Genomic DNA, 14,090 nt, shown 5'->3' on the forward strand with positions numbered 1-14,090 from the left:
TCCTTACTAATTTAGTAACTTTTATCTTTTAATGATTAACTCTGTATTGTAACATGTGTATTCACATTAAGTCAGACTAAAGTCAATCATCATATTTACATTTTGGAGGATGATAATTTCCAAAGATGGCCACAGTGATATTTGCACGCTCACATGCTTTTCTTTTAGAACCTTGCAACCAACCATGAAGAGACAGAATATTTTCAGTTACTTTGAAACAAGATTATGACTGCCTCAAGCAGTACAACAGAAGGCAGCATATGTAACTGTACAACTTCCAAGGTTAGTTGAAAGGAAAACAGTCTGTAATTTTGACCTAGGCAAAAATGTGTCAGATATAACACAAAAAAGTGCAATCCACAGAAGCAAAAATTGATGGACTTCTGCTCTGCAAAAGATGGTTTTAAAGGAATGAAAAACAAAATGAAATATTTGCATATCATTTATCTGACAAAGGGCTTGTATTCAGAATATGAACAGAGCTGTCAAACAACCCAATAAAAATATGGTCAAAATAATTAAGTGTATATTTTGCCAAATTAGAGTACGTGGATGGCAAATAGCACATGGCAAAATACTCAACATCATTAATCATTAGGGAGATGTATATTATAACCACAGAGATACCACTACAAACTTACTAGAATAACTTTTTTAAAGATAAGATGAAGTGCTGGCAAGGATGCAACCAGAGCTCTCAGACATTGATGGTAGAGGTGTAAAAAGGTAGGACCACCTGTGAAAAGAGTTTTACAGTTTCTTATAAAGTTAGTTATTTTTGGGGGCTCCAGAATCACTGCTGATGGTGACTGCAGCCATGAAATTAAAAGACGCTTACTCCTTGGAAGGAAGGTTATGGCCAACCTAGATAGCATATTTAAAAGCAGAGACATTACCTTGCCAACAAAAGTCCGTCTAGTCAAGGCTATGGTTTTTCCAGTGGTCATGTATGGATGTGAGAGTTGGACGGTGAAGAAAGCTGAGCGCCGAAGAATTGATGCTTTTGAACTGTTGTGTTGGAGAAGACTCTTGAGAGTCCCTTGGACTGCAAGGAGATCCAACCAGTCCATCCTAAAGGAGATCAATCCTGGGTGTTCATTGGAAGGTCTGATGTTGAAGCTGAAACTCCAATACTTTGGCCACCTCATGCGAAGTGTTGACTCATTGGAAAAGACCCTAATGCTGGGTAGGATTGGGGGCAGGAGGAGAAGGGGACGACAGAGGATGAGATGGTTGGATGGCATCACCGACTCGATGGACATGGGTTTGGGTAGACTCCGGGAGTTGATGATGGACAGAGAGGCCTGGCATGCTGCAATTCATGGGGTCGCAAAGAGTTGGACACGACTGAGCGACTGAACTGAACTGAACTGAACTGAACTGATAAAGTTAGACATACATGTATCATTTGACCCAGTATTTCATTCCTAGATATTTTTCCAAAGTGAAATAAAGACTTATGTTCGCACAAAAATCTGTGTACAAATATTTATGTAGGTTAATAATTGCCCAGAATGGGAAATGACCCTAATATATTTAAGTTGGTTAATGGATAAACAAACTGGTACCTCCCTGCAGTGAAATTTTCCCCAGTATTTATATACTATTCTATATAAATATGATAGTATATAAATAAAGCAGAGTGAACTATAATACACAACACTTGCATGAATCTAGACATTATAATGAGTGAAAGAAATCAGTCCTAGAAGATTCTGCACTGTGGTACCATTTATATGACATTCTGGAAAAATGCTGATAATAGGAATGAAAAACAGATCGGTAGTTGTCAGGGACTGTGTCTGAGAAGAAGAATTGACTAAAAAGAAAGAACATAGGGCATTTTTTGAGGTGATGGAACTTTCTATATCTTGATTGTGGTGATGGTAGTCAGAATTCACAGATCTGTACACCAAAGATTTAAGTTTATTGTATGCAAATTAAATAAATTTTTTAAAGGAAGAAAAATAATCCCTGTATATAAGATATATCACACTCGGAATTATTTATTCAATTCACAGTTTCTCCTATAATGAAAGCTCCAAGAGAGCCATACTTAATTCTCATCACTAAGAATTCCTAGCCCAAGGACATGCAGCTATGCTTCTCTCCTTAAATGCTCTGAGTTCTCACATGAGAGAATGTGGGCTAACCTTCTTCAGGATTAGAGACCACATGAAGAGAGTGGTTCACCCAGGCCCAGCTGACCACCAGCACCAGATGTGTGAATGAAGCCAGCTTAGACCATCCAGCTACAGTCAAACCACCAGCTGGTTATAGTCCTACAAATGACATCAAGATACTAGCAGAACTGCCCAACTGAATCAAATCCAAGTTGCTGATGTGCAGAATCGTGAGTAAATAAAGTGGTCATTGATATAACCACCATGTTTTAGGGGTGGTTTGTTACATAGCATTAGATAACTGACACAATATCATCCATGAAGAAAAAAAAAATGTTGGGATTCCTTACCCTCCCCCCCCTTTAAAAAATTATTTTGAAGATGTCACAGGAAATCCTTTCGTCTCTGGAGGAAAAAAAAAAGAAAAGAAAAACACATTAATAGCACATTCCCAGAGATTTCTGCTAGGTGGTATTTTCTTATATAGAGTCCAGGTAATGTATTATGCCGTCATATCTATAATAACATGTTCATCATTTGTGGTTATATTGCAAGATAGAGAAGGTCAAAGATGAGGGGAGAGAGCTAACAGGACCAATAATTTATAGAGGACAGAGGGATACTGGGACACGGTGGTAGTCTTTAAATATTTGATGGGCTTTTTAAAACCATGTGTTGTTTTAAAGTCAAAAGTTGGATTAATATGTATAAGTTAAAGGGAGAGTGTTTCAGACTTAATAGTCAAAAAAAATGCTCTAAAATGAGAGCTAACCAAAAGTGACCTGTGCTGCCTCAATAGAGGCAGCATCATTAGAAATTTGAGGCAGCTATCATTAGGAATTTGTAAACAAGTTGAATGGTCACATCTTAGAAATGTTTTTTGTATTGATTCCTATATAGAATGAGACACTACTGGATAATTTTCTAAAGTTCCGTCAGATTCTGAGTTTGTTAAAACTATTTGTCATTACAAGAGTCATACCCATGTTCTAAAAATTGGACTTTTTTAAACTTGGCTGTCTTTTTAATTAGTAGACTTTCCAGATATACCCTGATGCAGGTAACCAAACCAAGTTGTTTTGCCTCATAATCTGTAGGAACAGGAGTTTGTTTTGATAACTGAATCCAAACGAGCTGGAGATATTTTTTTCTCTGCTGCTTACAGCTTGTCAAGTGATCAGGTGTTCCAGGAATTGTTTAAAAGAATGGAAAGAAACTGTCATATCCAGCCTGCCCTGCTTTGCCAAAAACTGGACTACAAAGAGGGCCAGCTTTGTGGTCATGTGAACTGTACACTGGCACTGAGTCCCATGCTTGGTTTAACAGTCTGCTACCACTGTTTTGAAATTCTTGATAACTTATGAACAAGTGGCCCCACAAATTCTGTAGCCAATCCTAACTACAATCTTTACCTGTAGTTCCTTGCCACCCACTCAATCCTTGTTATCTTGCACTCTGCCTTCTGCCTTTACAGTGGAATAAGACTTCTCTCTCAAGTCATCTATGTCTAATGACCAATTCCAAGTTTCCCCTTAATCATCATTCATTTTCATCTGTCTCAAGCATCTGACACTGTTGACAGACCATACCTTTAAATTCCATTTGGTTTCCATGACTCTGTATGGTTTTCTTCTTATCAAACTTGCTTGATAAAGCTGAGTAGAATGATGGAGTGAAGCTAGTAGTTACAATACATGCCTCAGGGTTTTTTTTCTCCAGCGTGGGCCTATACTCTATCCACCAGGATATAATAGACCATAGACTATAATCCTATAATATTATAGGATTAATACTATATTATTAATACTACACTATAGTAGACTATAATCCTACCTGGTGGCTATTATAAATCATATATAGGTTTTTTGTTATTTTGTTTTCCTTTTTTTAATACAACAGTGAAGTGAAGAACATACCAAGGGTTTCATCAGTTGAATATATAAATGGTCGTAAATTTCCTCGCGTCTCCTTCACAAAATAATCAATGACACTGAAAAGATTTGGGAGTGTTACCTGTATAAAGAGAGGAAGAGAAGTCTCAATGTTGCCTGTGTTAATTATAGAGTAAGAGAAAGCGCAAATGGAATTTAGTGGAGCTTACTATGTATTTCCTATCCTCCAGGAAATCATGTCAGTTCCTCACTTCAGTGGCTTACTGAGTATTCAAGATTTTGCCTATTCATGAATTTTATTTCTCCTATACAACCATATCTTCTTCCCTATTAAGAAGTTACCCCTTTCCTGTTGTATACAATTTGGTGGCCAATAATTGGATACTCTGATCCTTCCCAGTTGTTGCATGAGAGTGTGACCCAAGTTAGGCCCAAAAAGCTTCTCTCCTGAAATTTGAACTTGAGTAGAAGAACAAGAAATCAGATCTCCTAATCAGATGATGCTTAATACAAGTAACTGCTTCCTAGTCCTTGAAGGTTTCCTAGCCTTCTGGTCATGCTATGAGTTTTCTGTATTATTAATTTTTTTTTTTTTTTTTGCCTAAGGTAGCCTTAAGAAAATTGGTTTATTCTTGAAACTAAAGACCCCTTTGAAGCCAGAAAACTTAGTATTTTAATATCTCATTGTAACAGGGTAATGCCCACCACTGTAGCCTAACATCAGAGATACTGTTTCCCCAGCATCCTAGACTGCAGGCCACATTACTTCATTCTCATTGGCTGAAGCCAGTGTAAATATCAGTTTTTCCACCTGTGTAATAGGTGCTGACTCAGGGTAGTGATCAAACTTAAATTAGGTGATATATGTAGAGTATTTGGTTCTGTGCCTAACATAGTATTGAATGGAGGGGTTGAAGACAAGGAACAATCCTTTCTTCACTACTCGTTACTATTAAGAGGGGAATTTCTGAACTTCTGCACGGTAGGTATTAAAGGACCAGACACTGAAAGATTTTTTTCCCATTAGAAATAAGCATATTGGAATACTATATACTTCTAATTGGAGAATGTAAAACAGATGGTAAAAAATATTTTTCTCTCCTTGAGACAACTGTATCGAAAAAGATTTTTACAGAAAGAAAGAAGTGGCAAGAATTGATAGAAGATGGTCTTCTACACTGCCTCTTCCACCTCCCCTTGCATCTCACTTCTCACCCTGGATGTGTGCCGCCTTTAGGGCCTCTTAACATGGCTGTTTTTCACAGCACTCTGCTCCTAGGCAGAGAGTCTGCTTTTCCACCTTACTTTGAATTCTATAAGGTAGGTGTTTGGGAGGGAGCAGAAGAAAATTAATCAACAACAAGGAAGTAGCTACTTACAGGCTTTTCCAGGTCAATAGTGTAGTTTTTCCCTACACTCATCACTTTATAGTGCTTGATTCTTGGCAGGCTGAAAAACCAAAAGAAGTTCATCTCCATTTGAGTACACAACAGGGTCAAATCAAACTAAAGTGAGTATAAAATATCACCTGTACAGTAAAAAACTATGTTCTTATGATTCTAGTTTGGCCAAAAATGGGTGGGGAGTTGTATTCACCATTTCTTGTGTCTCTTTTTTAGGGGGTTATACACCAGTCTTCTGTGTGTTAAGTTGATTCAGTTGTGTCTGACTCTTTGCAACCCTATGGACTGTAGCCCATCAAGCTCCTCTATCCATGGGATTCGTCAGGCAAGAATACTGGAGTGGGTTGCCATGCCCTCTTCCAGGAGATCTTCTCTACCTAGGGGTTGAACCCACATCTTTTACATTTCCTACATTGGCAGCTGAGTTCTTACCACTAGCGCCACCTGGGAAGCCCATTTATACACTTGGGATAAAGGAAACCTGGGTCATTGAGTGGATGAATGAGAAAGAATAACTGAGATGAAAAAAGGAATCAAGAGCTGAAAATCTTTCAGGCCGAAACTTTTTTTAAATACTAGTAATTTACAAAGTAGAAAACATTATAAAATCCTATGTAGGCATACACATATCAAATATATATTCTCTATATTAAAAGGGATGTTAATTCATTTCTGTACTCTAGCATTAGGTACACAATATATATTTATAAAACTGAATTTTAAAGTATTAGCAGCAGCAGCAGCACATATAATAGTGCTGTTTGCTAGAACTAATTTCCACTGAAAGCAGAAGTCAGTATGTTTCCGTTGATTCATACGGCAGTAGTGTGAGAACCAAGACTTCTCTAATGTTAAAAAGTTAATAGCATTTATTATGTCTCCATTTGCTTGAAAGACAAACTAATTCAACATCTGTCCAGTTTACAGAAGCTGCCCAAGCAAAATTATCTCTCAGATTGTTTGTCTACAGAGCCTCCCATGTCCTTTTACATCACTCCTCTCTCCATTTCCAGATCACATTCCTCTAGAACTAATCTATAATTCTATTTAAGGAACTATCCCCTCATCTACTGTAATATCCAGATCTTCTGTTAATTGAGTATCATGTTGGAAAACAGCTAACAATTGTTTCCAATGGCTTATTCTAAAGCTTTATTCTAAAAACATACGATAAAACCTAACCCTCTTCCCTCCTAAGTGGGGAAAAATGTATTCCCTAGTGCTGACCCTTCAGGAGGAGTCAGTCACAGGCTGGTGAAGGAAGCTTCTCAACAGAGGAGATCCTATAAATACCATCTTTTGGGATGTCTGACTCTGGCTTTATCTTTATCCCTACATGAAAGACCTTTTTAATCATACTTTTGAAAACCTTCACCAATTCCTTTATTCCTGTGAAATAAGTGACTATTATTTCTTGGAAGACTGATAGAAAGCTTGAAGGGCATGGCCTTTATAACCAGAAAGATCTAGATTCAAATTCTGGTTCAGTTGTGTGAACTCTCTGAGCCTCATTTCTTCATCTATATAATGGAAATGGTAATGCCTTTCTTCACAGTGCTGTTATGAATTAATGTTTGAAAAATCCTTAGTACAGTGTCTGTCACATGTAAACACTCTGTAAATTATAGCTGTTTTTTTTTTTTACTACTTTTTTAAATGCATTGTTTTAACTTAGTTTCCATCAGTCTCAGCTTCTTCGCTTATAAAACATGGAAAATACTGTCTCAGTTTTTATTGTGCTTGAAGGAAGTTTTTGTCAAACACTCAACAGAACACCCACAGATGTACCCCATAAGTTGGGATAGTGATTGTTGTTGCTAATAATAACCATCATAGCATCATCACCATCATCATTATCATCCCTGGCAAAGTTATGGGAGGGAAAGCAGCAAAAGTTAATAGCCTCTTGGAACTTTTAACTAGTAAGACCAAGTTCTAAGGCCAAAAATAAGATAGAAAAATAATTCCACTGAAGTCACTTGAGTTTTTACTCATTTCAGACCTGTGCTTTGCTTTCATATTTTGTTTTTCCAAAGGAATAAAGAGAGAGGGAGAAAAAAAAACACAGATTGTTAAATTTGCTCTACTGAGGTGTCCTGATTTTAACCTCATAAAAGAAGTAACTGTCTTTTTAAAAAAATGTGTGGCCTTAAGTGTGGCTATAAAATCTTAGCTTCTGACCCCAGTTTCTGCAGAGTAATGAAATTGGGGTAAATATTTTCCATTGCTTTCTTGCTAGTGGCTTCCAAAAGAGTTTATACTTTTAACTTGCCATGTACTCATAACAATTCTGAGAAAACAAAACCAAATTGTGAAGCTTGTTGTAAGAATAGCTTTATGTCTTATGAATTCACACATCACTGGGCTGACTGAAGGTGGATGACATCTTACGTCAAGAGATGAGTCACCTGATAAGTTGCCGTTGAATGACTTTTGTTTCTTCCTGAGAACTATAATCTTTCCCCCCACAGTTGATTTATTAACAGATGGAGATAATTTTGCTTTCAAGTATGGCTTTGTAAACCAACTTGTCCTTTTCAGCTAGTGTTTTACCAGACACAGGGGTCTAAACTTGCATGGCTGGAAGAACATTTCTCCTACAACCTGCAAGAGAGTGAATTGGTTTTGTGGGTAACACAGGTGCTTTCTAATAGTCTAGATTTCTGCCAAAGTCTTTACATTAAGCGCTACAATCTAACAGGCTTAACTTCTACTGCTCTCTATAATTGCTATCCTTTAAAATTAGATGACCTGTTAAACTAGATATTAAATCCGGGCCTCCTAAAAGACCTATTTTGAGACATTAGAGAACACATATAATAATCCTTTACATCATAGATGTATCTGGCTCTTAAGGAATACTTGTGCAAAAACACTTAAAATTTTTCATAGGCACTTTCATCAAGTATAAACTATTCCCAAAGCCTAAATAACCACATACTGACTCTTGTGTTAAAATACTCTGCTTTGACCGTTCTACCTTACTCCTTGCTTTCTAGATAGCAACTTTTCTTGAGAGTGGAGAGAAAATCAGTTTTATGAAATGTTATAAGTTCTTATGACCATCAGCTATACAAGCATGAATTTCTGTATGAATTTAAACTAGAAGTATGTTTACTAAAACTTAGATAATTTTGATATGAACTCCTTTGCCAGACTCTTTCTAATGAAATTAAATGTAACTTAAATATAATACGAATGAAAACTGTGACATTAAATACATATCCTAAGAATAGAAACTCATTGCATTTGGTCACAAGCCATATTTACAACAGAAAACTCTGTTCTTTCTCATAGCTCACTCATATGGAAAATGCAAATTGAAAGTTGGACTAATTTAGACCACACTAAAAGAGATCTTGCTACTATTGTACGGGAAATATACAGTCTTTGAAGAGCCATTAGATCTCAGGATTTTTTTCCTTTCATACAGAATGGCAGCACAGGGTTCACATGTAAATGAATCAAACACTCAATCTAACCAAGAGTATGAAAGAAAAAGTTAATCACTTATGTGATCTAATTTAACTTTCAAATAGATTATATTTCTCTTTTAAAAAATCTGTGAGATAAACTTTTTTGCTAAATAATTATTTTATTCAAATTTTTAAAATTTCATTTAGAAAACCTTAAGATGACTCAGTAAAATCCAACAAAAAATATGCAGTACCCTATTAAAAATTTATAAAATATTATTGAAGAGCATTAAAGAAGAGTGAAATATTGACCTACAAGAGGACAAGATCTCCAAGTAACAATATGGACTCATCCAAAAGCATGTCCTCAGAGTAAACATGAAGCTGTGGGTTGGTGAGTATTATACATCATTTCCATAAAACTTAAAAACATAAAACAATGCTGTATAATAATTGAGGGGCAATCACATGGAGAAGGAGAGAGTAACTCAGAGTGTGCACCTTCCAAGGACTGTTTGGGAGTGGGGAGTGCATTTGGAGAGAGGTAGACAGATAAGGAGTGTTTGGCTTGTCACAGCTAGGATTTGAAATGTTTCAGTCTCAGCTTCAGATTCGATGCTAACAATTCTAAGCTCTATGCCAAGTTCATGAGCTGCTGGAGAAGGGCCAGGACCTCAGAGTACCTGCCTCTACTTTCCCCTACACCCCCAATCTGAGAGTCGGCTCCTAGCTAAGAGTGGCTCCATCCAGTCACTGCCTTGATCAGATGCTACACAGGTAAGAGACAGGCTCAGGAGCCACCACACCATGGACCTGGGTTCAGCTTTGTGACTTAGGGCATCCCTTAAACCAAGGATTTTGTTCACTGCTGTATCCTCAGTGTCTAGATTATCACTTGGCTTATAGTTGCTCAAGAAATATTTGTTGAAATGAGTGAGCAAATGAATAATAGAATATATCCAGGACCAAAGTAATTTGTTCACTGTTCTTCCCTACTACAAATACTAGTTTTGACTAGCATTGTTTATATAACATTCCCTCCCTATTCTTGTGTTCACATGTTTATCCCCAATGAAACACATAGCAGGTGCAGATCTGAACTTGTATGACTGCTTTCTAAAGTGATAATCATGTTTTTAACAATTCCATACATTTTAAAATTAAACATACTCTATCTCCTGGCGGATGGTGATGGAATAATTTCTGCTGTCACTGCCAGGCCTCAGGATCATATTTCCCATGGAAGGGTTCTTCTCAAGCATCTCAGTTGCTTCTTTCCGGGACACCGAGTAAAAACATCTACAGAGGTGAGATAAAAAGTTTTTTTTTTAACTGATCATTACTGAAGATCATTACTTGAAAAGATGCTACTAAAATAACTCTAAGAACTACAATTATTAACTTTTATTACCATTTCCAGCTTTATTATTACAGTTAATGTGATATAATTACTATTATTACAAGCCTATGCCACTGGGAGTATGCAGATATAATACTTAAGGCCCTGCTTCCATCATTCCTCCAAAGGCTTTATTTTTAAATAATGAAGACCTGAAAAGTTATCTACTGATCAGTATATATGTACCATTACCGCTTGAAAGTCTAAGATAACAGTATATTTCCAGTTTCAGTTTATAATAGGCTCTTAGATAAATAATAATTGTTGGTGGTTTCTTTTCAGGGATACAAAACATATATATAGTATAGCACAGGAAGTCTGCTATACTGCTATGTCTGCTGAGGACAGCCTGGATGGGAGGGGAGTCTGAGGGAGAATGAATACATGTATATGTATGCCTGAGTCCCTTTGCTGTTGACCTGAAACTACCACAATGTTGTTAATCAGCTGTACTCCAATACAAAATTCAGAGTTATAAAAAGAAATATATATATATATATATATATACACATATAGTTTGTTTTGTTGTATGATCTCTTTTAAATAACATACTTAAAGGTTTGTCTGAATTCACTCCTTTGGTATAATATGGCTTTTTAATGGCATTGGTAGCATTTTTATGTGTAAAATTTTGTAGAAATCACTTATTCTTTTGCACTTATAGTAAATATTGTAGTCACTGAAAAGTCTGGTTTTTCAACAGCAAAAAATTTAACTCATAAACAATACACCAAGATATTGAAAAAGTATTTCTGAGAGGTGGGACAAGGAGTGAGTTTAATTTTCTTTTTATTTATCTGTAATAAACATGTTTTATTTGTTTCATTGAGCAAAAAAAAAGAAAAGCATTCTATGTGACTTTTAACCTATTAGTCCTGGTTTCAGCTAAGAGAACGGCTAGCAGTTTTCAGTGGTTGTAGTACAGATGGAATACATGTCAGAACCCAATGTCAAAGATGGTACCAGGACAAGTTTCACTGACAAGAAAACCTAGACTCCAGAGTTCACAGTCTTATTCACACTTTCAATAATATAAGAAGTTAAAAAACTAATGTAGACTGTTGCTGATGTTAGGATGTTCTGTGCCTTTTCATCTCCAATAATGCTTTGCCCATTTCACGTGTCTTCCTCAAAGTACAAGCTCAAGACTAGTCACTGATTGACCCATTGAGGAGAACGTTCAGGTATCTTGAATCTTTGGTCCAATTTCCTGATAGAAACTCAGTCAATCATAGACTTTCATAGTGAAAAAACATCTTTTCCTTCCTTCTACTAGAATTTTTATTTAGGTTTGTTCTTTGGAAAAAAACATCTATTTAGTCTCAGTGTGGGTGGAAGGGGATTTCCTCTGTGGTAAGACACTTAGTTCAAGTCTGCATTTTGCATTTCGTTGATACAACATAGAAGAGGAAATGTGGCTTGAACTCAGAGCTCAGAGATGTATTGTATATCCACAATACAGTTATTGTTCCTGGTTTTATGAGTCCAATGACTAGCTCTCCTTGATAACTAGAAACTTTTAACAACCTAATAAGTAAACTAGAGTTCATGGTGCACTTACGCTGGCATAGGGTTCAGTACATCCTCATAATCTTCAACTGGTTGCTTCCCTTTTTCTGGAGATGAGCTCGGTGTCCGCTCTGTCTCAATCCTCCTGTTCTTTTCTTTCTCTAGGACTTCATGCAGTCTAATTACTTGCCCAGGAAGGAGTGACACATGTAGGGGAACTGACAGCTGAAACCAATTAAAGAAGTAGGCAAACAAGAAAGGCAGCCAAGTAACTAACTGGTTTTAGCAAAAATGAGCCTGTTCTGGTCCTAAGAAGCTTCAGTTACCTAACAGAGATGGAAGGAGAGGATCATGAATACAGAGGATCTTAGTGTCTTAGAACTGCCTCTAAACCAATTAGTTTCTTCTTCCAAGAAACATTCCTTTTGGTCTGGTCCAAAACAAAGTGTGCCTGGCACTACAAGCTGATTCAAGTAACAACAAACCTCTCATTTTTTTTATTCTGAGCTCACTGGATCTCACTGCCAGGGAAGTCTCAGAGCACCTGCAAGTTGCCCAGCTGTCCCAAAGGTAACCTGGAATAAGTTCCCCCAGCCATATAGCAAATGAGGTTGAGAGAAATATTTGTTAAATGACTGAGAATCAGCAATCAGAGATCTATGTTTTTGATGTATTTGTGTTTATATTTTGAATTTTCACTCACACATTAGAGTTATGATACTGCTCTACCTACTAAGGTTTTCTAATAACTTGTTTTTAACAGCTTTTCTAGAAATGTGTTTGGATTGAGTCATCTATATTCACCTTAGCTATATTCATACCCCTGACTTCATTATGACCAGCTATGTACTCTTGGAAGTTATAATCTAAGTGGTAGAATATTTTTCTTTATGTGAAACTACCTAGCCTAAATAATCAGCTGTGTCTGATTATCATTTTGAGCTCCAGAGTAGGGTACACACTTTCCAGGGGGTGTATAAGAAAGTTCTTTGGAGTGTGAGAAGAAAACACTAGAACTTCGTTTTCTATTTACACATTATCCAATGAATCTTAAGAGTATTCTTCTGAATAACTAACTAATAATCAGTAAGGCATTTCCTTATATATCAATCCAGAAAAAAAAAAAAAAATAGAATGAGGAAAAACTGATGAAATGGCTGTTCCTTATTAATTGCCTGTTGTGTCCCAAGCATCATACTATTGCAAATCCTCACAGCAATGCTACAAGATAGACATTGCTATTCCTACTTTACAAATTAAAGGAAAAAAAAAAAAGGCTCAGAAAGATTAAATAACTAGTCCAGGGTCACATAGCTAGAAAGCTGAGGAACCAGGATTCAAACTCCAGTTTAATTAATTCAAAAGCAATGTCTCTGCACTTTCAACTATAGACTATGTTTCTGAAACTTTTACTAAAGTTGCCCTAAAGACAGTATGGTATGGATGTATACACGGAGTGATCTGCGAACATAGTGCACAAGTGGTGGCTCAGTGGTAAAGAATCCACTTGCAATGCAGGAGGAGATATAGGTTTGATCCCTGGGTTGAGAAGATCTGGAGGAGGAAATGGCAACCCACTCCAGTATTCTTGCTTGGAAAATCCCATGGACAGAAGAGCCTGGTGGGCTACAGTCCATGGGGTCACAAGAGTCAGACATGACTTAACAACTAAACCACCACCATAGAGCACAACATTTGAGGCAAACTGTCACCTTTTGAAAGTTCACATGAATTTTATTTTAATTTTGCACATTTTAATTAAAAAAACAATGCTTTTTATCCTTACCCCAGGGGAAAAACTAAAAACACACATTTTGTGCCAAAACGTCAAATATAGTGTTCTAGGAAAAATGTAACCCAAGTTTTTTGCCAGTAGTTTTAGTGTATTCCTTGATGCCTAACCACATACCTTTGGGATATTGTACTCCAGTGTAAGAAGTTCCAGACCACACACACAACAATGACTTTCCACAACAGAGGGAGGGAATGCAGTTCCCCAAAGACTTTCTCCCTCCCCTCAAGTCAATACTCCTTTTACATCTCTAACAATCCCACTCTTCTAGCTTCCTGTGACTTTCCTATGTGGTAGTTGAACCTCCAACTTTTATCTGTTTTTGGCTGAAAGAACCAGCATCCATCATCTTTGTAAAGTACAGTGCTTATTTCATGTGAATGTAAAGCCTTTACTTAGAAGCTAACTTTGGATAAAGTCTGTCTTTATCTGATCCTAATAAACATGGGAAGTTTTCACATCCTGTAAGAGTATTAGAAAACATGGTGCCCTTTAGGGAGTTGGTTTTCAAAGTACCTCATGTTTCTTAGTGGATTTATTTAAAATAATGGTATTT

General features: G+C 36.6%; 1 protein-coding gene across 1 annotated transcript in view; it reads right to left on the reverse strand.

The window, feature by feature from the left end:
- Positions 1-1,719: 1,719 nt before the first annotated feature.
- Positions 1,720-14,090, reverse strand: part of STAP1 (signal transducing adaptor family member 1) — a 30,251-nt gene continuing 17,880 nt past the window's right edge. Inside the window, exons 5-9 of the mRNA XM_081587933.1 lie at positions 11,795-11,967; positions 10,005-10,133; positions 5,395-5,464; positions 4,040-4,136; positions 1,720-2,528 (exon numbers count right to left, since the gene is read on the reverse strand). Coding sequence (XP_081444059.1) covers positions 2,494-2,528; positions 4,040-4,136; positions 5,395-5,464; positions 10,005-10,133; positions 11,795-11,967 — 504 coding nt within the window. The 3' untranslated portion in view covers positions 1,720-2,493. The remainder of the gene's footprint in view (positions 2,529-4,039; positions 4,137-5,394; positions 5,465-10,004; positions 10,134-11,794; positions 11,968-14,090) is intronic.

The sequence above is a fragment of the Giraffa tippelskirchi genome, chromosome 1, assembly GCF_054371585.1.
Source record: "Giraffa tippelskirchi isolate mGirTip1 chromosome 1, T2T-mGirTip1v1.2.pri, whole genome shotgun sequence".
In the NCBI taxonomy this organism is placed as follows: Eukaryota; Metazoa; Chordata; class Mammalia; order Artiodactyla; family Giraffidae; genus Giraffa; species Giraffa tippelskirchi.